This window comes from Girardinichthys multiradiatus, chromosome 2, assembly GCF_021462225.1.
Source record: "Girardinichthys multiradiatus isolate DD_20200921_A chromosome 2, DD_fGirMul_XY1, whole genome shotgun sequence".
Lineage (NCBI taxonomy): Eukaryota > Metazoa > Chordata > Actinopteri > Cyprinodontiformes > Goodeidae > Girardinichthys > Girardinichthys multiradiatus.
Window position 1 is genome coordinate 6,590,704 of NC_061795.1, and position 25,702 is coordinate 6,616,405.

The 25,702-nt window shown below is 42.0% G+C and overlaps 1 protein-coding gene across 1 annotated transcript in view; it reads right to left on the reverse strand.

Annotated features, from left to right (window-relative positions):
- Positions 1–376: 376 nt before the first annotated feature.
- The window catches only part of LOC124883783 (Golgi apparatus protein 1-like), a 30,787-nt gene continuing 5,461 nt past the window's right edge, over positions 377–25,702 (reverse strand). The window contains exons 2-25 of the mRNA XM_047391116.1: positions 24,094–24,123; positions 23,756–23,842; positions 21,216–21,431; positions 19,586–19,789; positions 18,096–18,167; positions 17,732–17,918; positions 17,315–17,529; positions 14,861–14,982; positions 14,483–14,584; positions 14,052–14,205; positions 13,305–13,529; positions 13,033–13,095; positions 12,644–12,757; positions 11,413–11,501; positions 10,543–10,660; positions 10,216–10,308; positions 9,844–9,981; positions 8,588–8,711; positions 8,324–8,466; positions 8,009–8,110; positions 5,308–5,415; positions 5,036–5,156; positions 4,611–4,717; positions 377–2,868 (exon numbers count right to left, since the gene is read on the reverse strand). Of these exons, the coding sequence (XP_047247072.1) occupies positions 2,701–2,868; positions 4,611–4,717; positions 5,036–5,156; positions 5,308–5,415; positions 8,009–8,110; positions 8,324–8,466; positions 8,588–8,711; positions 9,844–9,981; positions 10,216–10,308; positions 10,543–10,660; positions 11,413–11,501; positions 12,644–12,757; positions 13,033–13,095; positions 13,305–13,529; positions 14,052–14,205; positions 14,483–14,584; positions 14,861–14,982; positions 17,315–17,529; positions 17,732–17,918; positions 18,096–18,167; positions 19,586–19,789; positions 21,216–21,431; positions 23,756–23,842; positions 24,094–24,123 (3,102 nt within the window). The 3' untranslated portion in view covers positions 377–2,700. The remainder of the gene's footprint in view (positions 2,869–4,610; positions 4,718–5,035; positions 5,157–5,307; positions 5,416–8,008; positions 8,111–8,323; positions 8,467–8,587; positions 8,712–9,843; positions 9,982–10,215; positions 10,309–10,542; positions 10,661–11,412; positions 11,502–12,643; positions 12,758–13,032; positions 13,096–13,304; positions 13,530–14,051; positions 14,206–14,482; positions 14,585–14,860; positions 14,983–17,314; positions 17,530–17,731; positions 17,919–18,095; positions 18,168–19,585; positions 19,790–21,215; positions 21,432–23,755; positions 23,843–24,093; positions 24,124–25,702) is intronic.

Genomic DNA, 25,702 nt, shown 5'->3' on the forward strand with positions numbered 1-25,702 from the left:
AGCAACTATGTGTTGGTAATCAAACTAGTTGATCAGTGTGAGCATCTTTATTGAACAATAATGCTGCCTTACTCCTCTGAAGTATTTAGGGGTGTTTTAACACAATAAAAATGAATTATGATACAATCTGGAGTCCAACTATCCAGAAAAGGAACATTTGTCAACCGAATACAGCCATTTTCCTCACTTGACTTGATGAGGACGTTTCTCACATGCAGAGCACTTCATGCCTTACATTTTTACTTGGGGCATCAGTGCATGTGTGGAACAAAGAAATACAACTGCATGTATGGCAGTCAATATGTCTGGAATATAACATTACACCTGACTAGGCTTGACTACAATGATGGTTCTGAAAAGAAACTAGACAGCAGAATAGAAACCGTGCACACTTTATTAATAAGAAAATGTCCATAGTTTTCTGTACAGAGCAACAAAAGAAGACAAAACCGTGAAAACCAATCAGGAGCTCCATGGATTTAGACAGATATGTACAGGATATTCCATCAGAAACTTAAAAAAAGGAAAGAAAAAAAAAAACTTTCCATCAGCTCTCTGGATAATATAACAGAGGACCCAACTGCCCAGAGTTCGAACTCTAGGACTCTCGTCCATCTCTGTCCAAGCCTGTCATTGGTTAGGAGCCGCAGAGACGTTCAGTTTGGCAGAAACCCTCAGCTGGATGGTGATTAGGCACAACCTTTTATAAAAAAAAAAAGAAAAACTGAAAAAAGGCAGTTAAATGAAATCTGGGTTAGCAGCAAGGGATGCACTCACCACAGAAAGCTTTGCCTGGAAGGATGAAAAAGTAGCAGTATAAGTCAACTGCACATGTACAGAACATCACTCTGTACACTACACATGTACAGTAACCCAGCCGCTCTGCTTTCTCTCTCTCTCTCACACACACACACAGATATCCACACACACATTCACCTTATCCAGCAGGCTGTTCTTTCATCCATTGTCCCCAAACTGAGACCAAAAAGCTCAAGGACACACAGACCCAAGCTTTCATCAGACCTCCGGCCGTGTTGTTCTACAGGCATCAAACCACAGGCTGAGCAGCAGACCCACTGAGATAAAACATCCATGGATCCTTTCCCTCATCGACAGACGGACCAGGACAAAAAAGCCATTTCAAATATCTGCTTTACAAAATGTTTAATAGTGAAAAGGAGTCCTTCCACCAAGCATCTGGATTCATTTACGTTGCAGAGTGTGGATATTAAACAGTGATTGCATCATGTAAATGCTTCAAATGAATCCATTCCTCTGATAGCCTGCTAGAAAAGCCGATTAAGATTCTCCTGCTGTTCTGTCCCGTCCCGGCTGCCTCTGAACTCCACCGCATCCAACACCATCACTGAATTTTAATGTCTAAATTAAGTGATGGCTGATTTCTCATGTGGGGTCAGTGAATGCCCCACATGAGACATTTCACCAAACTGCTGAAGGAGGATGATTATGTCGATACCTGAAGGAACTCGGACCTCTTGTCTCTCCATCCTCCCTGATCAAAAGACTTGATGAAAAAAAAAGGCAACCAGAAAGAACATTCAAATCACAGAAAACACTGAGTAAACAATAAATAAAACTGGAACAAAACAGTAGATTTATATTCATTAATATAAAAAAAAAGGGAAAAGATTCCAGGATCATTTCACAAAATGTTCACATCTTTGTAATGATCTGATCTGATTTTAGTTCAACTGTTTGTTCTAAAAATGCCATCAACCTGTCTGGACCAGCTAGTCTGGTACCAACTGGCATTGAACCAGTTTCAAGTTGTTTCTGCTCTGACTGAGATCCTAAGCTGCAGCGTTGCCATGGCAGCAGGCCTGATGGGAAGCTGCTCTGCTCAGCGAAGGAATTCTGAAAGTGGCTCGGAGCAGCAGGACAGGGTGGGCTGCAGCTGGATGCCAGGTTGGCTGTTTGAAAAAAAAAAAAAACATGAGTGACTTGAGTGTTCGCTCCCCTTTTAATCCCATGTGGCTCGGTTAAGAGGTGCCTGCCTGGCAGTCCCATGGCAAAGAAAAATCTATACATCATAAAACAGACAGAGCAGTAAAATATCCCCCAAAACCCAGTTAGAGAGACAACTAAGAATACTGGGGCAGAAAGACAGAACTGAACAGCATACACACGCGCCAAAGACACAGCATCATCATTCAAATACTGGAGTCATTAACCCACTCTATACGGAAGCCTTATCCCATCCCACTTTCTACGCATTTACACTTTAAATGGTTTTATTCTTCACACCTCTGCCAGTCAGTTCTGAGAGGTTTCCCCGCAACTCCCCCTGCTCCTTCATGTCTTTACTCCTCCACCCAAAACAAAAGCAGGAGAGGAGACAAATACTGCATCTACATCAGGTAGGCAGATGGAAATCATTAAGATGCACCGCATATCCCACAAAAAATCTGGAGAAAAACAAGAGAGAGAGGAGAAACTGGCCTCCTGGGGCTTGGGAAGCCATACCCACGTTCACCTGTGGGGATGGAAGTAATGTCATTTCCCAGCAGTTATTAAAAGAAAAAAACCCTGATGAAGAGGACAAATCAGGTTGGATGCTGCAGGTGTTTTCGTCTTTTTAATTTGTGGGTAAAATGGGAGTTCATGGAGAGCCTCAGGGACTCCTCAGAGGTGGTCAGTTCTCTTGTGGACACTTCCTGACCCCCACCGGGTGAGCGGGGTCTACCTGTCCTTCAGCTCCTGAGTCACTCGTTTGGTGAATCTGCCACAGAACATCCCAACCAGGAAGAGCAGGGCCACACCTGCACCAATCACAGTTATGATATAGTTCTTGGATGGCGACGCCATCACCTGCATGGCCAGGTCTGAGAAGCCCTCAGCAGGAGCCACCTGGGGCAGAAACGGAGAGAAAAAAAACACACGGGTTGAGTATAGTCTATAGATTTGGATATCTAAGACTAAAACAGAGTAAATAATGAAGGGCATCATTAAGAATTAACTAAATATTTCAGTTACTGAAAATAAAAGTAAAATGTTTTTCAATTCATTTATAAAATAAAGTGGTTTAGTTGGGGGTTCATTTCAGAAACTAATTTTTCCAAATGAGGTATTTTCTGAACATTATATTTTAGTCCAGAACCCAGGAACAACCTCAAAAAACTAAATATTCCAAGTTCTGAACATTTCAACACAACCCAAATCTAATTTCAATTCTGAAATTCACTTATTTTAAATTGCACCTCTTTCGTTCTACAAGAGTGGAATAGAAATATAGTCTGTCCGAGACTATTTTTCTATACTACCACCTACTGGTAGGTTTGCAGACCTTTAAAACGGAATCTCGCTGAAGTTCACGGCTACTGAGAAATGCATAGCCAGTCCCCATAATGACAGGAGTATGAAACAGCAACACCATGGTTGCTAAGAGTCAGATACTGACTGCTTTAACCAGAGATTTGTCCAAAAGTCCTCCTAGTTTCCAGCAGCCATTAAGGCTCAGTCCAAACGTTTGCTGCTGCCAGAGAAGCCAGATCAATCCCAGTTTTTGGTAAAAACTCTTTGCCAAGTGTGGCAGTGTAATCAAAAGAATAAATAAATCAACAGAGCCGACAGTCACGATGCAGATGCTGCTGATTCTGCATGATTGAGTTGTTAATTTAAAGGGTTTCGTTCATCGTGCTACTGTTTCAGACCAGAAATGATGAATTCGAATCCATCTACACAGTTGGGAAGTTCATGCTGCCTTAAGCCAAAGAAATAAATTTTCAACAGAACAGCCTGAAACACCCCAGTATGTCTACAGCATATTGGTTCCAGACCAGTGAGTTTAATGTTAAGGAGTTGGCAAGCCCTGTCCTCACACCCTAATGCAACATAAAAAGTGTGGGGTGACATTAAACATGCAGTTTCTGAGGCAAAACAAAGAACTACAGAGGAACTGGGAAATGTAGTCAACTTGTTCTGGGCGGACTACATGCTCTCTGGTGCCAGAAGCTCATAGATTCCTTCTAATACAGATGTAATACAGTTCAGAGAAACAGTATACAGCTAAATAGTTACATTATTTACATCAATTTTATACAGCAGATTTGGGGGGCTGTAAAGGAAAATGTAGACACTGCTATGTTTTAAGTAACCTAATATTACTTTTGTATGGAGTTTCTGTAGAGCGAGAACAAATTTCATAATTTTTCATGTTTCCATTGAGAACAGAATGTACAGTGTCTATAATACTTTGCTCAATTTCATATACACACACACCACATTTATTGTAGCATAGCTGTACATTCAGAGTCAGCCCTGTCTATGCATCCATGCAGCACCTCCTGCACCAAGCAGCTCTGCAGTGCATGTGTGACAGCAGCTGCACAGCAAAACCCTGAGGTCTGTTCAGTGCTTGTTTGTGTTCACTGCCTGGTGTGAAAAGTTCAGCGTTGTTTCCACACTGGTACCAGAACCGAAACATGCATGGCTGCACTGCATGTGTGAAAGCAGCTGAACAGTGGAGCCCTGAGGTCTGAGCAAACAGCTCAGTGCTTGTTTGTGTTCACTGCCTGGTGTGAAAAGTTCAGCGTTGTTTCCACTCTGGTACCAGGGCTTCTCTGACAGCAACATACAAGCTGAGGGCATACCTTGGCAGCGTAGCTCCACATGTCGATGCGATCCTGAAGTCTCTTCTTGCACTCTGGTTGCAGACGAACACGTTTGTCCTGCAGCGCCTCCATCAGGCATGACATCTCTGAGGAAAACACTTAGTGTTACCCCCACAGTTCAACTTTGAGACATACAGCAGCAACAACATTTATGACAGGGCCTCTTCCCATTTTTGAAATAGTTTGAATCAACTAACAAACCAGTAGATGCCGTAACAGTTACCGTTATTCAGAGAAAAAAAAAAAAACAAAACATATTTTAGAACTCAGCTGATTTTTCTTACTTTGTCTCTTCTGGTTTTTCTGAAGTAGAGTCAAATCAAAGCCTCTTTGCTTCATAGTTTGTAATAAGCGAGATGTCAGTTTGCTATTTTTAGGGTGTGTGTGTGTGTTTAAGGACTCACGGCGTCCCCTGCCAGGTGGGATGGCAGCACAGTGATGTTTGATGTCCAGAGCGCAGGCTGTGTGAAGCACAGGATCAACAAAGATATCCGCCTTGCTCTCCTTCAGCATGTTCAGCACCTCCTGCAGGGAGGAGCAGCAGCACATGGTTAAGAATGGAATTGTGATTTTGTAAGAAAATTGTTCAGGAATAATAAAATGTCTCTCAACACACAATGCTCAATAATGATCCTCAGAAATGAAAGCTTGGCTTTCCCACAGTGACATCATTTACCTTCTTACATGCTTCCTGTTTGATCTTCAGAAGGTTGATTTTCAGACACTCTTCCACCTGTCCTGTCTGCTCCTGAGCAGCTGCCTCCTCAGGACACAAACTTGAAATCTACACACACACACACACAATTATTTATACACTTGTATTTAACCTAGACGAGGCCCTGCCTGTCCTCTCAGCAGGCCTGCATCATGTACCTCTCTGTGGTGACGCATCATTTCCCAGCAGAAACACTATTTAAGAAAACGAGTGGTCCTTTCAGCAGCTGATGCCAGCTAGACATGTGAAGGGTGCACAGTATACGACTTCATGGACCTTATGTGTCGTCTTTATATGGTTCTCTGATGGATGATGGACCCTGACAGCAGTGTGTTTCTGGACAGATGTCGCCAACATTCTTCTCAACACACAACTTAGGAAAAGGAAGTGCAAGTTACACATCAGTAGGGCTGAAACAATTAAACGTGACTAATCAACTGAAATAATCATCAACTATAATTTAATGATTAACTGGAGTATACAGACTCTAAAACGTGCCATTTGCTAAAAGAACCACCAACTCAGAGCAGTAATTAAGCCAAAACTGTAAAAAAAAAAAAAAAAAAACATACATATACATATATATTGCATTTAAGATGGAAAAACCTTCTACTTCTGTAACAAATCTATTAAGCACCTTTAGCTATAAGATTATTATTATCTGTTAATCAAAAAAATAGTCAGATTAAGCGATTGGCAAAAGGTTCGTTAGGTGCAGCCCTGACAACATAAAAGTCTATGAAACAGTAACTGTCACCAGAACAGCACCAGTGGGCCATCCTGAGAACAGCCAGGGTATCACATAACGGTGGCCTGGTTTCAGTATCACAAATGTTAATGCTTGTAAACAGAAGAAAAGGAGAAGAGTTGCTGTTAGCAGCAACAGTATAGGTGAATAAAACCAGTGGTGCTCTCTTTAGTAAATGTTGATTTCATTGTTTTTAACAAATCTGGACTACCTTTGGTTCCCTATAGTTAAATAACTCTTGAACTGGTGAAACGTGGCCTGAATATGAACTCTTTAAAAACAGTTTATCATGTGTGTAGTCTACTGTTCTGTTTGTTCAGTATAAAGTATAAAACAGTTTAACTCAACTGTTTCTGAGGCTTCCCTACTTGACTCAGTCTAAGGCGGTCTATTTTCTAAAAGCACTGAAATCCTTTTTTTCCTTTAAAACAGTTGAAAGTTGACCAAAGAAGAAATTAAAGTGTTTCTGAATTTCTGTTTCGCAAGTCATTATTTTAATTTGGTATGACCATGTATTTATTTTATGTGGAAGCTACAGTTGTGGTCCCCACAAAGCGGTCCACCAGCTCTCTGTACTCAGCTTCTTGTCCATCTCTGATCCACCCAACAACTGACTGTTTGTCAGGTACTCTTTGATCCATCTGAATCTTCTGGAGTTTCTGACAAAGCAAATCAGGTTGGATTGTATTAAATGTTCTGGAGAAATCAAAGAACATGATCCTCACAGTGCTGCTGGCTTTGTCCAGATGACAGTGAGTTTGTTGAAGCAGGTGTATGATGGCATCTTCAACTCCAACTCCACCGTGAGAAGCAAACTGAAGAGGGTCCTGATTGTTCTTTTTACTCAGGTGGGCCAACAGGAGTCTCTCTAGGACCTTCATGATGTGGGATGTCAGGGCAACAGGCCTATAGTCATTGAGGACTGATGGGTGAGTTTTCTTTGGTACCGGAACAAGACAGGAGGTCTTCCACAACACCGGAACCTTCTTCTGGTTGAAAAGGTGAATCCAACAGATCCCACCTGCACAGGACTCTGAACTCTGAAGAGCAAAATGTTTTACTCTCGGCTGAAAGAGTGTGGCTGCAACTAATGATTTATTTGCCAATTGATTTATCTGTTGACTATTTTTTTCAATTAATTGATTAATAATCAGATAGCAAATGGTGCTTCATAGGACATTTGTTTTACAGAATCTGAACCAGGTGAAGCTAAACCTTCGGCACATGAAGAGTTCTAGATAGAGCATCTTACAGACAAAGGTTTTTCATCTTCAATGCAAAATGTGGATTTTCTTGTACAATTTTGGCCTGATTACTGCTCTAAGTGGGTTATTCTTTTAGCAAATGGCATGTTTGAGTCTGTATACTCCAGTTAATTATTCAATTACTAAATTAATTGACAATTATTTCAATAATCAATTAATCACGATTAATCTGATTGTTTCAGCCCTAATTCAGAAACTAGAAGGTGCCCTAATAGAAGATAGGAATGGATTTAAATACTAGTCGACTAACTGAAAAAAACATTGAGTATGCGACTACCAAATCAGTTTCTGCTTCGCAGGATTCATCACTCTCCCAGGTTCAGTGTACACAGCACGTTCAACCTTTCTCCATTCAGAAAGATTTGCAAAGTTTGTTTTCAGTGTTTTTGAGTTCTTCAGTAGAGTCAGGCGACTGCTGAACAAACTGATTTACCAAATATTTAAAGACCACCGTCTCCCCTTACTGGTCAGCTGGCTACAGTGTACTCTGTGTCAACTGACTCAAGGCGACTCCAGATTTTCACAGTTTATATATTTCTATCTGTTCTAATCCCACATGTACAGCAGCCAGCAAACAGTAGAGAGTATTAGAAAGTGTTCTGTTGGAACCAGGGGGTGTAATGCGTGTTCAAACATTAAAGCTGTGAACCTCTTGTGTGCAGTGAATCTGCAGCTGAGGGTCCAGTCTGTAGTCCAGAGCAGACTCTTGCAAGATTACCCGAATCTGGTCTTCACAGTCAGGAGACAAGCGCTGCAAAACACAATGGAAAGAAACAGGAGGAATCTTTAAATTTTGCTGTCCTCTACAGGTGAAAGTGACTGATTTATTTCCCCAGATGTATTAATAACTATATTCCACATTTGGCCAAACAACAAACAGTCAGATCATGTGTGCTCCACCAGAAACTGAGATGACTAATAATTACACGTGTTGGGAACCAACCCTCCACCTCAGGACTCTGACCTGGTCTGCATATTTGAGTTTGAGGCAGGAGATGACCTGACCCTCCAGCTCCGTGTCAGCTGTCGCCTTGTTGAGAACGGATTGACAGAATTTAGGGATGTCAGCTTTACAGGCCTTCCTCAGAACCGGGTTCAACCTGTAGTCTGAACACACACATACAGAACTGTTAGGATTCCATCTGTTCTAGCCGACATAAACTGGGCTCAGTGGCAGAGGTGACAAGCAGAACGACACGCGGGTCACAGTGTGTGTGTGTGTACACACCTGTGTTCTGGGTAATCTGCCTCTTGGTGATCATCTGTTTGCATTTAGGATCCATCAGCTCACTGTTCTTGTTCTGTTTCAGACACTGAAGAACGTTCTTCCCCTCCGACTCTGTACAGAACCGCTAAGCAAAAACAAACAGAAACACAGTTGCTATGTAAAGATGGGACACAAAGACACAAATCCAGCTGGGAATAAGAAGGTTGCTAAATAATGCCAATCAGTTCTTATGTGTTATGCTCCAACATTTCTCTTTAAATTTGTTTTCAACAAATAATTTTTAAATGTCTCAGTGGGTCAGCTTGCTAACAGTTTCATTGCGACACAGAAAAACATTTTTTACAGCACTGGTGGCCTTTTTCTCATTTTCTTGACAGTAAGCTGACAGGAAAAGGGTGGAGAAAGAGGGAAGACATGCATCAAAGGTCACCTGGCCTGGGAGTCAAACCCACGGTGGCTGCGTCGACGACTGAAGCCTCTGAATATGGGTGTCACGTTTTACCGCCGCGCCCCGAAAACTGATTTTATTGGAGACTACTTGGAATAAAGGATCATGGCACAAAGATTCTGGCAGATGATAGGGTATGCCCATCGATTGCCGTCTCCATATCCCAAAGCAGCTTCACTGAATGAAAAAGTGAGATATTTCTGGGTTGTTTTACATGACGGTAAGAGCAGCAGCATCTCTACCCAACAGGAAGGTCTGATGTGTTCAAACACTCTTCAGATCACAAAATCGAAGCTTGGGGGGGCGTGCCTTTGCTGTGGCGGGTCCTAAAATGTGGAATGAGCTACCATTGAACATCAGATGGGCTAAATCACCGTCTGACTTTAAATATCTTCTTAAAACCCATTCCTTCGCGTTGGCCTTTGACACCATGTGAGATATTAGCTTCTGCTTATTTTATTAGTGTTTTATTGTATGGTTTATAATGTATTTTAATTATACTTCATTCCTGTATTTTATGTTTTGTGTCTTTAAAATGGCATTTGTAATGTTTCAAATGTTTTTTCTATTCTGTACAGCACTTTGGTCCCTTTGATAATTTAAAGTGCTTTATAAATAAAGTTGGATTGGATTCAGAACACCTGCCCTCTGAGCTGCCATTACTGGACGTCAATCCTCATTGGTCCACCGATTCATTTCTGAACAGCAACACTCAACAAGGGTAAACAGCATGTAAACCATTTATTATGGTTATCTGGTTATAATGCATCGAATAATCCTTAGAAGTGGTGCTGGCTTTATAGCCTACCCGGATCATGTGCTTGCAGACTTTCATCAGCTGATAGTCCAGTTCCGGATCCACCATCTCCACCTCCTGCAGCTTGAAGATCCTTTGGTGACAGCGCTGAGTCAGCTGGCGTTTGTTCTCCTTCAGACACTCAACAACCTACAGACGGATGCAGAGACTTTAGGTCAAACTGGAGATGCTCAGTGTTCAGGGGATTAAAGAGCACGGCTGTCTTCTCTTTGTAAACCCTGCATCATGTATCATCTTTTCATATGAGCTGACTCCATCACAACACCTCATATAACCAGCAGTCTAGTCAGCATTACACTTTCATGTCTTCTTCTGATGAAAATGAGTGTGTGTGTGTGTGTGTGTGTGTGTGTGGCTGCTGACCTGTGCGTTACCAAAAGCCACGTTCTGACACAGCCGGTTGATGTCTTGCTTACATGAGTCATACAGCTCCGGCTCCAGACGGATGTCCTCTGACTGCAGACATTCATGATGAAGTGACAGAAAAACCCAGCGGAATGAAACCCATCTGTCCACCACAGCATATCGAACGTACAACGAGACAATCCCGCACTGAAGTTCTGCTCAGGCTAAGGCTACTTTAGCTCACACACATTCTGTTAAACCAAAAGGCTTCAGCTTCTTACACAGCTCAGAAAGTCAAGTTTTGGGATGCATTGTGTCCAAACAACAGTGTGTCAGCGAGCGTACCATCTCCACCTCCTCCACCCGGAGCTGTTTACGACATTTGACGGATACTCGCTGCTCCTTGGCGTCATGTAGGGTGTCATTTCTCACCGTGGTGCTGAGGCAGATGACCACATCCACCCTAAACGACAGGAAGGGCAATAGGGTCGCATTTTAATTCTTTTTTTTTTTAGCAACAACTTCTAGTTCATGAAAGCAATATGACTTCCTGGCATCTGCATCTTCAGATCTATCCAAGACACACCTTCAAAAACGAGCCAATATGGCTTTAATGATGACAACATTCACTCTTATTCACTCTCAATGGTCCAGTCAGCACTCTCAGAGCATCAGTTCCTGTTAAAGATGCTGAATGGTCACTCTGCAACGTTCTGTAGCAAAATATGGAAGCTAAACCCAGGAACCGTTTGTTTCCCTCAGAATGCTCGCAGGAAGGCTAAATAAGGAAGTCATTACAAGTATCTGCTCATAAAAGCATATTTAACTATCTGATATGTTAATATGACAAACACCATTTCCTGGCTTGGTTGATTAGAATTCATGTGACCTCATGGTTTGACCAATCACTTTTTCTCCTTTCTGCCTTGACCAGACCTTTAAGCACATCACAGCATCGTGTAAATCTGTGTTGGGGCAGTTGAATAGAACAACCATGATATAATGCTTCTGAATATTTAGTGTTCAGTGTGCCTCATAGGAACTGATCTGCCACGATCTCATAAAACACATCAGGTATCAAACGTCATTTGAGATGACAGCAGAAGTCTGTCCTGCCCCTTTAGCTGTTTATCTCAAACTAGATTAAACATTAACACGACCATCTGCAGCTGACATGAAGCATGAAGAACCGAGAGCTGAATCAGTGTAGCTTACTTCTTCTTAATGTTGGGGCAGAGCTTGAGGACATCCTCTTTGCAGGCGGTCTTGAACTTGTAGGAGAAACGGAAGTCTTTGATCTGAATCTGCAGACAGTCACAAAATGAAGGACTATTACCTGGAGATTCAGTAGATCCTACTCATAATCCTTGCAGGCCACATATCGCTCTAACAGATTTGGTAGACAACAAGGGTGTAACGTTGGACGTAGCTTACAATTAAGAAAATATACCATGAGGTTCAGGAGAACGAGGCAAGAGTTTAAGCAATATTTGAGAAAACAATCCAATTCTTTCGCTAATATCATAAAGAACCACAAACTGTTTTAAAGAACTTTGAATCATTGTGAAATACTTCAGTTCAGGTTTGATCAGTCCATATATTGCTGTTTTGATGTTGATCTAATTCTACGGTGCACTACTCCATCAGTGACAGACTGCTGCATCCTAGATGCACAAAGGAGACTGATCACAGATCCTTCCTCCCTAACCGAAGATGGTCCCACCTTATCTTTAACAAATGTAATAAAGTTCCCCAAATTCTCAAATTGTCATTCCAAGCACCTTCTTTGAGTGTAGAATTATCTAGTTCAATTTAAATGGTGTTTTAGATATTAAACTAGAGGTGATTAAATAGTCTATCCCTGTTAACAACTGAAACAGCCCTTAGTTTAGTTTTAAGAAGACAACTTTAGCATCGTTAGCAGCTCACAGTTGGTGAGTTGCAGGGTTCCCACGGAGCTTTCAGATTCTCTGCGTGATACTCTGTCATTGCTTCTTATTCCCACCAACTACACACACTGCAGCCAAACAACTGATTTTAAGGTGGTGGGGCCTCTTCAACTGTTCAGTAACTGAATGCTGTTAGGACAACACAACAGGGCAATGACTCCAGAACTACTTCATGATATGAGACTGAAAAGGAGAACGATCAGATGTGTCAAACTTTACATCCAGGGCCTAAAATATCTAAGACTTACTTCACCAGATGAAGCTACATGCTGACAGTAACTGAACAGCTTCTCATAAGGCAGACTTCACTCTGATGAGAAAGGATGTGAGCACTTTAATATGGCAAAACTATTTCACCCAGCCTAGACTGCCTGTTAAAATCACAACTAACTACACATGATCTAAAGGAAGGATCAGGACAGACAGCCTTCAGTTTTCAGAGAAGAATCTAAAAGCTGAGCTACAACAGCACAACACAGGTTTAGCACTCTGCTCACCAGCTGGAAGTGTGTGACTCCCACGGCACACTTCTCATTCATCTCCTTCTGATGTTTGTTCTGAACCAAACACTCCATTAGGTCACCAGAGTCGATCTGATTGTCAGCTACCTCCTGATACATGGAAAGGAAACAGGACCAAAACACAAACAGAGGGTTAGGTTTTAAATAATGTTCTGCACTTTTCCTTCAACCACAGTTGTACTTTTCATGAAATCAAACATTTTATAATCTGCACAAAATGTTTAATGAAAGATTAGACAATATAAGAAAACCACGGCTGCTAAAACGTTCTGCTCCTAAATTCTTTCAGAACTTTCCTGAATGATACTTTTTAAACATTGAAACTTCCTGAAAGGACACAGATCTATTTCTAGGTGGATACTCACATGACAGTAGGCTTGAATTACAGGTTCACAGGCTCGCATTAATAGGGCCTCGATCTGAATATCCTGAGGATGAAACAATGTTTAGTCAGATAATCTTGCTGTTCAGCATGGGGACTGCAACAAGTCCACCGCTCCCTGCAACCCAACATGTTGACAGTGACAGCTTTGAGGCTCCAATAGCTTTAAGCATTGTTAAAGCTGCTGGGCTGAAAGACAAAGCCTGCATAATTTTCCCTACAGACATATCATATTTTCCAGAGAGCCACACAAACCTCTGATTCAAGCTCCGTCAGGTTTCCCACCACATCTCTGCAGTCCGACACCAAATCCTCCAGATGATCCTGCAGACACTCCAACTCCTGGCCGGCCTCGGTTTTCTCACTGCACCACTTCCCCAGGTCAGCCATACAGCGTTTCTGCAGATCAGGATCTAGCTTCACGTCTAGCGCCCTCTGGTGGAGAATCCTCTGCACCTCAACCTTGCAGTCTCTGGAGAGCTGGGGATGGTTGGAAACAACAGCAGCTTTGAGATAACATTTTAAAAAGCCAAAAAAAAAAAAAAAGACACTACTATAGGTTTGTAGACAGTCTGTCCAGCAGGGATAACCCTTTGAGGAAAGCCTACTGTTAAAAAACTGAAATATTATTTTTTGTTCATGGTGTTTCACGTTTAAATGCAGAGTTCATATAAAAGCAAAAGCAGCTGAAACATTTTTAAAGTCTAGCAGAGAAATTATATCAAAATCTAGAAGGAAATATGTTTAAAACGAGTTGCTATAGCAACTTGTTGACTGAATGGTCTGCTCTAGGTCTGTCACCACTCATCACTTTAATCAATGACATCAACTATACTAATGTTTATGAACTTCTCTCTTATTTTCTCTGTATATCTCTCTGTATATGTTCTGTCACAGTCATGGGCTGGCTCCGTCTGCTCTGGGGGGGGCGTCATTTATGTGTTTTCCCCCCCCGTCAAGGTAAAATCAGACGGGAAAACAGCGATGATGTGAGATACTCACCCTCCGTCCCTGCTCCACTGAGCGGTAAGCATGGCGATACAGGCAGGAGAAAATGGCGCCGGCTGGCATCAGCTCACTGGTTTCATTCCAGCCGTGGGTGTGGCAGAGTCGGGCAGCATCCCCCTGACATTTCTTATACAGAATCGGGTCCAGCCTGAGGAACCGCACCGCATCATCAATACAACTGTACTGTGATCAAACACTCAGATTGTAATTATTATTTCTTGGCTTTTTAAACTTTGTTTTTCTTTCTGACTGCACATAAAGATCATACCCTTAACAACCGTTATCCACGTGCGTTTTACACTGCAGCTTTAAACGAACTTTATTTTGAAAAGCAGTTGAAATATTTTTTGAGAATTCCCCCCTGATGACGGTTTTCCAGGTAAATCCATCACAAACCGATCAGTTTCAGCGGCAGGTCAGCTTACTTCCAGTCTCTGGCGATGAAGTACTGCAGCTCCAGCAGCCGGTGTTCACAGTCCTCAACCATCTTCTCAGTGTACAGATGCTCCATCAGACAAGACAGGATCCTGCAGAATCAGAACCAATTCAGTCCAGTTACTGCTGATCCACCATTTTAAAAAGGGATAAAAGTGTTCTCTGGCTACACTTCAGCAGCTGTACATACAATGTTCTAGATCAGAGTAAGATTTATAAAAACCAAGGTTGTCATGATTTTATCAAGGGATTTTTACAGAACATTTGAATCCAAGTATTAACATGAAAAATGATTTCGTTTCTAAGCACAGCACAAAACGAAAGTGGACGCATTTCAACAATGAAAAGAATAAAGAATAAGTAGTTACATGGGGTCTCCAGTGCGGATGTGTTTGCAGGCTGTCTGGATGACAGATTCACAGGCCTCATTAAGAGCCCTGTCGATCCGATAGTCGGCTCCTGGGTCTGCTTCCTGGATCAGTGCCTGGAGCTGAGCACAGGGAAAAAAACAACATCAGAAGCAGAACCCAACATAACCAGACAATGAAGCTGGTCCTACACCTCAGGGCAGCAACAAATGTAGCAACAGATCCAAGTTGACCCCTTTAAAGCAAGCACCAGCAGTGTTCCATTCTAGGCAATGATGCTGCTGGAAGATCGTTGGTTCAGACAAGCTGCTTGATTCATATAAAGGCACACATCGTGGTAAGTTCTGGTTGGCTTAGGTGGTTCAGAGCCGGGTATTAGCTCTTTTCTGTAAGACGAGCCACCTTTCACTAAACCCTTTCCTTCACACTGCAGACGGAATGATCAGACTCCAACATCCTGTATGTGTTGACGGTTGGTGACACATTTGACCTATGAAATACATAATGCTTTAAAGCTATGTTCAGACTGGTCCAGAAGATTGTGAGACCCATTTTAGATTTGCTCAAAACAGGCAATAGCTATTAGTAGTTCTTCCATCCATCTTCCTCATTTTATCTCTTCTGTGGAGGCTAAGACGTCCAAGAGCGTAGTCTGAGCAACAACGATGACGTAAAGGTCTGATGAAATGCAACATGACCGTTCAGATGCATATCTCATTTGGTACCACATAGGGAAGTGACACAATTCTGATTTTTTTGGAGGTAAAAAAAATAAAAGACCAAGAAAACGTCGGGTATGAGCCGCATTTGCCTGCTGTGTGAACGTAGCCTAAGCTTCTCCTTCTCTGGGGAAGATTCCAGAACCAATCCACAGACGAAGCTCATTTCAGCTGCTTTTATCTGGGTTCTACATCTCATTGCCACAGGTGAAGATTGTAGCTTGGGAGCTTGGTCTTTTGGTTCAGCTCTCTCTTCACCACCACAGCCCCGAACAGTACCTGCATTACAGCAGGTGAGGCTCTAGTGAGTCTATCTGTATCTTGCTCCATCCTACTATCTGTGGTGAACAAGACACCAAGAACTCCTCCAGATCCTGAATGAAGGTGAGACGTCCTCTCTAAGCCACTTGGTTATCACTTAAGAACTGACAGACAGTGCTCCATCATGGTGGGAAGAGCAAAGAAGTCCAGTGCTTCAGGATCTCTGCCTAAAGTTATCCTGGAGGTTCCTGCTGTTCTATTGCAATCAGGCCGACATCAGCAGCCTTGCCCTCATTTATACTATGATCTGAATTAAGGGTAAGATCAGTGAAATGATGATGGCATGTCATTCTATTACTAGGGTTGTCATAATAATCAATATGTAGATATAATCGATACTTCAACAGTGAATTAAATATTTGTGCATCTTCTGCCATTTTAAATTGCTTTCACAGCTTATTGCCATGAATAATGACAGAATGAGTTTAAATCCTTGACCTCAAAAACAGGACCTGGTTTTGCAGGTGAAGACCACTGATTATTTTCCCTCCTCATTTTTTTTTGACTGCTTTCCAGTAGTTTTGCATTTGAAAAGGGTCAGTGTCACTGCTGGTAGCATGAGCTGATCCCCGGACCCTACAGAGGTTGAACAGGCAGTCAAACTCCACCAGGATGGCATTATCAATACGTGTCATTGCCTGCTTTTTATTAGAAAGAACCCTGTGTCTCCCAAACAAAATTCTCACTGTAATGAAAATGGTGTTAAGTATCTTTCTTAGCATCTGTAAAGTTTATGAAAAACAACATTTCCAATAGGCTCACATCAATTTCCTCCTCCGTCTCGTTTTTCTCTCTGGGAACTGTTGCAGTAATAATAAAACGTCTATTTGATGCCTCGTCATTCTGTCTACTAAGTAAGCCTTGCATTCTGAAACAGATATGTTAGGATGGTGATAGATGACCGACTGAAATGCTGTTTTTCAACCTGCCTGAACTAAAAATCTTGGTTTCACAGAGTAACAAGATTTCCACCGTAGTTACATCTATTATTGCTGAGTTTCAGGTTTTGAACATGCAGCTCCAGCTTTGTCCAGGCTGTCCACCAGAGGGAGCTATGGTGTTGTTGAGAATGTTACTACAACCCAACCTGAATGCCTGGCAGGTTTGGGAGCAAACAGATCATGCTTCTACGATCTGAACCGTTCTGCACCGGTTCTGTTCAATGAGCTTGAAAGTCTAAAACAACATCTTCACAATCCAAGTATTACAGATCCCCAGAAATGGAAGTGTGGGAATCTATCAACCACAATTCTGTTGATAAGATCAGCAACATTTTATGAACTATGTCTTCATTATTTGACTGGTAGACCCAGCCAAAGGCCAACAATGAAAACAGTAACTAATGCTAAAAAGTAAAACTTCACATTTGTTTTTCCTCATGAACCAAATGAGGCTAAATGTATTTGAAACTCACTGCTTTTTGGCAGTTGGGTTCAATGGCTCCCATATCCCCTCGGCCGACCCTCATCAGGCAGTGCAGCGTCCGACCTTTCCGATGCAGCCCGGAGCAATGATTCTCGATCTCACCGCGACAGTGCAGTACGATCTCAGGACTCAGGGAGAAATCCTCCATCAGCATCCGTCTGTAATCCATCATTTCTCCCTGACACTCGCCACTCACCACTCGACCTGAAACACATTTTATGGAGCAGAAAACACAGTCTAGAGTCGCTTTAACTCTGTGCTGAAATGTGGATTTTAAACTCCCTCATACAGTTTATATTGTCCTGTAACCTAACATTATATGCCGAAGGTCCCCCATGCATGTCATTAAGAACAAACCCTTCATTATTAATTGGAACTAGGCTAAGGACAGAAAGGAGCAGTTCACCTCTATGCACAGCAGCCTCAAGGCACAGCAGGAGGTAGGACAGGCGGGTTTCTCTGGCCCGAGGCATGTTTGTGTCCATGTTGCAGCGGTACTTTCTCAGGTCCGACTTGCAGGCCTTTGCCAGCGAGTAGCTCACTTTATAGTCCTGGGCAATCAGCTTCTGTCTAGTAGTCAGTGCCTCACGGCACTAAGGACACACACCATCAGTATCATAACCTACAAGTTCACCTGAACATCGACACCACTTCGCATGAATTCTAGCCAAATTAACTGAATGTGTTTCACAAAGTGACCAGAATATGTTTCTCTAACCTCTTCAGAACCACTAACTGAACAGGAGTGAACAAAGAAACACATCACTCACCCTCTCAGACATGGCCTCCTCAAACTTGTGATTGAAGAGACATTTATAAACTCTGCCCTCTCCAGCTGGGATCTGTGAAAACAAAGGGACAAAACCATGAAGGAAGTGAAGCTTGACATGCCTCTGCTTTAGTGTGATTGAATCATTAATACCCGGTACGATATATATATATGTATCTGTGCTGTATCAGTTCTGTTCTGGTTCTTCTTTTTCTTCTTCTTTCCCTGCATTAATAATCAAGATATCCAATAAACATAATATAAAAAAAAATGTAAATAGATCATTCACAGTGTCTCTGGATTTTAACTAAGGACCAACCTAAATTGTGAATGTGGAACTGGGGACACCCCTAACTCCCAGCCAGGAAACGCCTGCAGCCTGTACTATTAAAAACCTGTTAGTGTGAGCTGAATCTGGATCCAGTCAGGTCGTGTAAACCGATTACTGATTCGGCTGCAAACGTGTCGCCAACAGCAATGAAAACAAACCAGCTGGGAAACAACATCAGCTGTTTGGAGGTTTTCTTTTTAACATCATCTCCAATAATATCTACAGCATTACAAACAACCACAGAACAACAGTGGGTTTGATGGAAGCCATCAACAAGCTAATCACAATCACAAATTAATAAAAGAATAAAGAAAAGAGGCCTTTACATCTTCAAGACTAAGATACAGTTAAAAAAAAAGCTATTAATTAAATAAACTGGTTTAGTTGGGGCTCGATTTAGGAAGTTGACAATTGTGAATAAAATAGGAACTGGAGGAGGTGTCTGGAGAGAGGGACGTCTGGGCGTCTCTGTTGAGTCTGCTGCCCCCGCGACCCGGTCCCGGATAAGCGGAAGACGACGAAGAAGAAGACGAATAATAGTAATAAAGAAGAAATATAACTTTAACAGCATCACATGAAAATAAAATTATTCGAACCCTCAACATGAGTATTAAAACAATAGTCAACACTATCTAAATAACATTTTCCTTGTGGGTTAAACTCAAATTGCAGTGCTTTAAAAGAAATGCAAGGCTTTCATTTTATGGGTGAGTGGAGCAGAAATACTCTGCTTGAATTCTGAGAATGACTTGCATTACCGCCACCTAGTGGTGGCTTTCTTTCCCTTTCAACCTTTGAGAGATGCTCAGTTGGCTTTAGTTTGTTTGATAAATCCTGTAGTAGACGGTGATCCCTCAGCAGGAGCTGTTGATCTGCTGAAACACTCCATGATTGTTTGACCCGGTTCATTAGCTGCAGGCCGCGGTCACCAAAGCAAAGACAAAAAACTGCTTGAACTACATCACCGTGGAATCAATTTTACGACTTCCACTTTTTAATTGAATTTGTATAGTTAATGAACATCTGATGCTGTTCTAATTAACTGTGATGCACCAGTACTTCCAAAAAAGAAAGGTTCTGATTAAAATTTCAATCAGTCACTACAGCAGCAGACTATTAATCACAGATCAGTTGTGGACATTGACTGTAAGCATCCTCACATTTTCACAGAACCGTTCACGGTCATCTCTGCAGGCCAAGTACAGGTAGCGGTCCAGGTGGAAATCATCAGAAGAGAGTTCTGCTACTCTCATGATGGCCTTCTTACAGTCGTCCTTGATGTGGTGTGCACCTGGTTGCTCCTCAGCCTCACGGACCAAACCTTTCTCCAGACAGGCTATCACTTCCCCCTGTGAATGGATGTCCTGCACAAAGACAGACACGTTGAGCAGGTCAAACATCAGAAGGTTTAAACCAGCACAGCTTGATCAATTTAACTGTCCAGCCCACATCTAAAGGAAAAGACCCCCAACACTGTAAATGCCTGTTCTCAGCAGCCTTTTGTCTTCATTTGTTCACTTTATTGCAAGGTCCAGGAAACGTTTGTCCCATCACTGCAGGTTTCTCTGCATTTACAACAGGCTTGTAAAACAAACTGCTATAAAATCAACTCCAAATCCGGAGTTATTGGGGAATAGAAAGACATGTAGACTGATTGGACAGCTTTAGCTGAAACTAACTGCTAGGTGAATAACAATGAGGGAAATGTTGACATGATAATAGACAGAGAGGCATTAGGGTTGTTAGAACCCGATAGCATCACTATCTGATTAGAGGAAATCTGACATTCATGGGATGTTTCTCCTCTGTTTTGTGGCTCGACATCGGCTGGGATGACATTCTGATAGGATGAAAACCTTAAACAAATAATCATTTATCTATTTCATGGCATCTTCACCATTGTTGACTGGGTTTTAGTCTTCCAGCGAAGCAGCCGGGAACGACCTGAGCTTTCCAACATTCCTCCCTGACTTTGTAACACTAACAGCTGTAGCTTCACAGAACCTGATCGAGAGTTTTGCTTTTTGGCTCACCCCAACATCCCGGAGCAACGCCCAAACGCATCACTGCAGACAAACTACCTGCGGTGCAGAGTGGACCCCGTGGCGGGCCGGTTTTGGTTCACAGCCCATATATTTGACACCACTGCTCTGAAGCAAACATAACAGTGGTTGAAGGTTTAATGAAACAGTGTTGATGTAGGACATGAGGTCAGAGGTGTTTTACCGGCGACTGTGGCTCAGTAAGAAGAGTAGTCGTCTTGCAATCGGAAGGTTGTGGGTTCGATTCCAGCTTCCTCCTGCCATAGGTTGATGTGCCCCTGGGCAAGGCACTTAACCTCAAGTTGCCTACCAAAAGTGAGTGCGATTGGGTGAATGTGGCTCTAGTGTAAAGCGCTTTGAGCGGTCTGTATGACTGGAAAAGCGCTATATAAGTTCAGTCCATTTACCATTTACCATGGCAGAGGATGGCTTTGCTGAGAAATCATCCATTCCAGAAGTGACAGCACCAACGCTGGTAACTGTTCATTAAAACGGGTTTTCCCCAATAACCTTAGATTCACCTCTCTTAGTAAAAACAATTGTTAAATAAAAGTAGATTTTTTTTAGTTCAATAACACAAAGTAAAGAGACCTACTTATGCTTTTAAGAGATTAAGTGAACCATGTCCATCAAAGGCAACAACGATTCACAGAAAAATGAGCAAACCCACCGGCTCCAGGTGTGCAAAACAACATGGAGGAGAACTCCATGTTGTTACTCGATCTGTCAACGTTAAAGCGCAGCTCACCTTCTCTCCCGTGCTGATGCTGCCACAGCGCAGAGTGTTGATGTCTTCTCGACATCTGTCCATAAACCCGCAGATCAGTCGGTAGTCACTGTAGATGATGCTGGCCATCTTGGTGATGTACTGGTTGCACTGGTAGTCGGTGATGTTGCCACGGTTATCCACCAGACAGGAGACCAAGAAGCCCTTTCCCCGCTCCTCTGCAGCACATTCTTTAATCTGAGTGTAGAGAAGCCTTACTGTGTGAAGGAACTAAAAGCATCAGAGTTCTTTCTACAAGGGTTCCAAGTATAAGCAGCACATTATATCTATCCTTCAAATGTTCAACTTCATTTACAAATTACAGGTAAGCTATTTATGCCAACTCTGACTTATGCAACTGAAAATTTTAGCCTCTCTTTCTTGCATTTATTTAATTTCTTCCAATACTTCATAAATTAATGGAATCTATTTGCCACAGTTCACTAATGCTCCTTTTCCACTGGCTCGATTTGGCCCTACTCCACTCCACTGTTTCCATTACTGTTTTTTACGTACCGGTACTTACTTTTTTGGTCCCTGCTCCTGAGCAGGTCCGACCAAAGCTGAGCCGGGCCTACATGTGGTGTAAACAGACTGCTGTTCACTGATTGGCCATGGGCCCAGGAGAAATTAGGTGGTTTTCCCCAGGGTAGCGCAGGGAAAAGTTAATAATAGTCGTGAGAGACCACAATAATATTAAGGACCACAGTGGTCGGGTCAAACCCAAGTATAATTTTACTATTTACAGATCATAATCCCTGCCTGAAGGCTGAAAGGAAAGAGAAAGGACACATAAGCTTTCTGAATTACATGCAGGCAGAGCGCTGTATATAATAACATCTTAAACCAGCTGATCACACATAAAATCAGTTGTCCAGACGCAAACATTTCCCCCAAAACACACAAAACAAAACCACCATGAAACAGCGTGTTTGGTTTGGAAATACGGTCCTTAAGCGAACCAGCGTCTGCAGGAAGAGGGACAGGCAGAGAGCAGCTGCCCGTAATCAGACTGCCTACTTTGGATGAAACAGGAGGAAAACGCCAAAGAATCCGCAGAGCACGAATATCCAATATCTAACCTAAGACTAACTTCACCGTGGTTAGAAGTCGGTTCTGGCTGGGCTGTGGTCCAGATAGATATCCCAGTGGATCATTTTAGTCATGAAAAAAATACACGACATTCTTGCATATACAATGATACAAAACATTTGTATTTTGTTTTGTTTTTATTTTCTATTTCTTTATTATTTCATGCAGATTCATGTGACAATGTCACACAGTAACGTTAATAGCAGCACAGCGCACTGCACTGGAGTCGGAGCCCCAGCCGTCAGTGGAAACACATCAGGTACCGTACCGGGTCGAGCGATACAGAGTGGAGCGGAGCCACCTTAAATGAGCCAGTGGAAACAAGAACAAACAGAATTAGAATGAAGCGGCTTATAAGCTGCTGCTTTCACAGGTTCCAGCCCTGAAACTGAACCGGTGGTACAAGCTGGTTCTAGATAAGAACTGGTTCTAGATAAGAACTGGTTCTAGATAAGAACTGGCTTGGCTTTCCACTGCCAAGAAGCATGCTCAGGGACACGTCATTACATCACAAGCATCTCATCCAATCAGTGTTTCACCCTGAACTCTGTTTTATGTTGCCGTTTTGTGGAGGATCACAGTGAGCAGTCACTAATATGATTTATTAACACTGTTTTAAGCACTTTACAATCCCAGCCAGCTGATCTCTGATCAGCAGCAGCAGCACTGGAAAACAGCATCAGAGGCAGGATTTCTTAAACATATCTGGTTTTATTTAAAGGCTAAAAGTGGTAAAGAAACATTTAAACGGTGTTTACAGATTTGGTGAAAAGCAGCAGGTGTGAGTGCAGCTCTATGTGGCGCAGTGACCTACTTAAAACTATGATGGATGATATCAAACAACGGGAGGATAAATCTGTGACCTCGTGTTTCAGGGCTAATCTGACTTTCATTCATGTTTAAGCTCTGGCTGTTAAAGGTTCCTTGTGATAAATTAGCCAGAATAAAAGCAAAACTAATGTCGGAGTTTTAAAAGGTGGTGAAAACACTCAGATAGTTGATCTCCATGAGGATGTTTCACCTACCGATAGAAGCTGTTCCATGCTCTGGCCTAGCTTAAAGCTGGAGCCAGGGTAGAACCAGTTAAATCCGTGCCAGAACCACAGCTAGTGACAGTACTAACCTGGCACCAGTATCAGTTTAACACTGGAACTAGGAATAAACAAACTAATTGGAGCTGCCCTGAATCAGACTGGCTGGATTTAAGAAAAAAACTGTAAAAACAAAATTTTAAAAAACTTAAAACCAATTAGTGCTGCAATAATGTGAGCTCCCCAGCTTTAATCTTCCTGCGGCTTGTTGTGGTTTTTAGGTTCAGAACCTTGCTAGTTAGTTTAGGTAGATCCATTTATCATTTTCTCTAACTAAATGTCAATGTACAAAATGCAAGGTAAAGGTCCGGCTGAAGAGGCTAGGTGTTAGCATCTGACCTCTGAGATTGTAGTCTTGCAGACCTCCACAGCTACAGACTCAAACTTTGGATCGGTGGTCAGGTTCAACTTATAGTTCCACAGCAGCTGGAGAAGAAAGCAAATACCACACATGCAGGTTACCTGGATCAGTTATGGCAAATATGTTTTTTGTATTTGAAACGTTTCACTTTACCAACAACATTCCCAGAAGAATGATTTCCAAATAAAACTGACAACTGCTGCACTTTCATACAAGAAAGATGAAATCTAAAATAGGGGTCCCTCCATTTCACAAATAACACACACTCACATGCAGGAACACACAGAACACAAGAAGCTTCTGAGCAGCAACTTACATGATTGCATTCGGAGGCGATTTCGGTTTCCTAGAAGAAAAAGAACAAATAGTTAAGGGTCTGGCATTAAGACTGACTTATGACTTGAAATGTTCTTTTTACTCTGCAGATCAACCAGATAATTACTGACTGCTGACAGATGAATGTGTAAACGGATTTATTTTAGCCTCTTTCAGACACTCAGCGGATCAGCATGTCGTTTACATCCAGCCAATAACAAACCTGTACCCAGAGTACACTGCTGGGGGTTATACTGAATTGTGGGATGAGTGTAATGTAGTGATATGTAAGGACAGCAGCTGCAGGAGTCTGTAGATGCAAACAGAGCAGAGACACTGGCGATCCTCCAGAGTCTGATATAAACCGTACACTGATGAGCGAAATCTCATGCTGAGAACGGGGAACAAAACCTTCTCTCTTTTTAGAGCACTGAAGGCATTTGAACACACTGCCTGACTATCATGACACAGGCAGAAACTGACACACACGGCTCAGCACAAGATCTCCGCTGATCGCCTTTAACCGATGTGAAAAGGGCAAAGCGGTCTGGAACTGGGAGTTTATGGGTGCATGTTTATTACAGAGCTGTGACATGAGATGGCCAAATTAAATGTGCTGCAAAGACCAACGTGGAGGTGAGGCAAACACGGGAAACTGAATTTAGGAGTGGAATCTGCAAGGAAATTAAAATGTTTTTCTGTTAGTCTCAACAGCAGCTGGAGCCATGATTTTTAAAGGAATGCCTGTTGGGTTAATGCTGCCACATTTCCAGAGCAGAACTTGTTCAAATGTTGAAATCATTCAATATGTCTGCAAAGGCAGAGTGGAGTTTATTGCTACAGATATTTCACATCTGTAGTAAACAGATATATGTAATTACAAAATGTGAGGAAATGACTGGAGTTATGATTCATGCTTTTAAAAGTGATGTAAAAATACTACTGAATAAACATCAGAACAAGCTGAATGCTCTGAGGTTCTTTCTGCTGCACCATTAGAATTTATTATACCGATCACCTACTTTGTAATCAATATATTTCACATAAAATGTCAATGTTATAATATTATGATGCAGATTCTTTTAACTGACATTCATTTTACGTAATTTCCAGATACTTCACAGTTGGAGAAATATCAGGATACAGCGGCATGCGGGAGCAGCTTTTCAGCTTCTAAACCAATCGAGACCCATTTGTGAACAACTATGGCTAATGACAGACTGAGCAACCTGGGTATCCATAGCAGTGAGGCTAGAAGAGCAAAGTTACTGAACATGGATCGGCTCATCCAACTTCTTATTAGCATTACCCACTACAGGAGAATGAATCTGTTCATATAGATAAATACATAACCTGTTTATAAAGTAGTTCATATGGAAGCACTGTAGCAGGTTACTGCAAGACTAAAGCAAGCATTTTTATTGGCTCACACCTCATTAGGATATGTGTATTTTGTTACTAATACTAATATTGAACTTTAAATAAAGTACTTCTGTGTTAGAGCAAGGATTTGATTTTTAGATTGTATTATGTATTCATATCTTCTAATGATTCAGCTCATTCCTGTTTAGGTTATGGAGCAGGAAGGGATGTGTGTTGAATATAAAGGT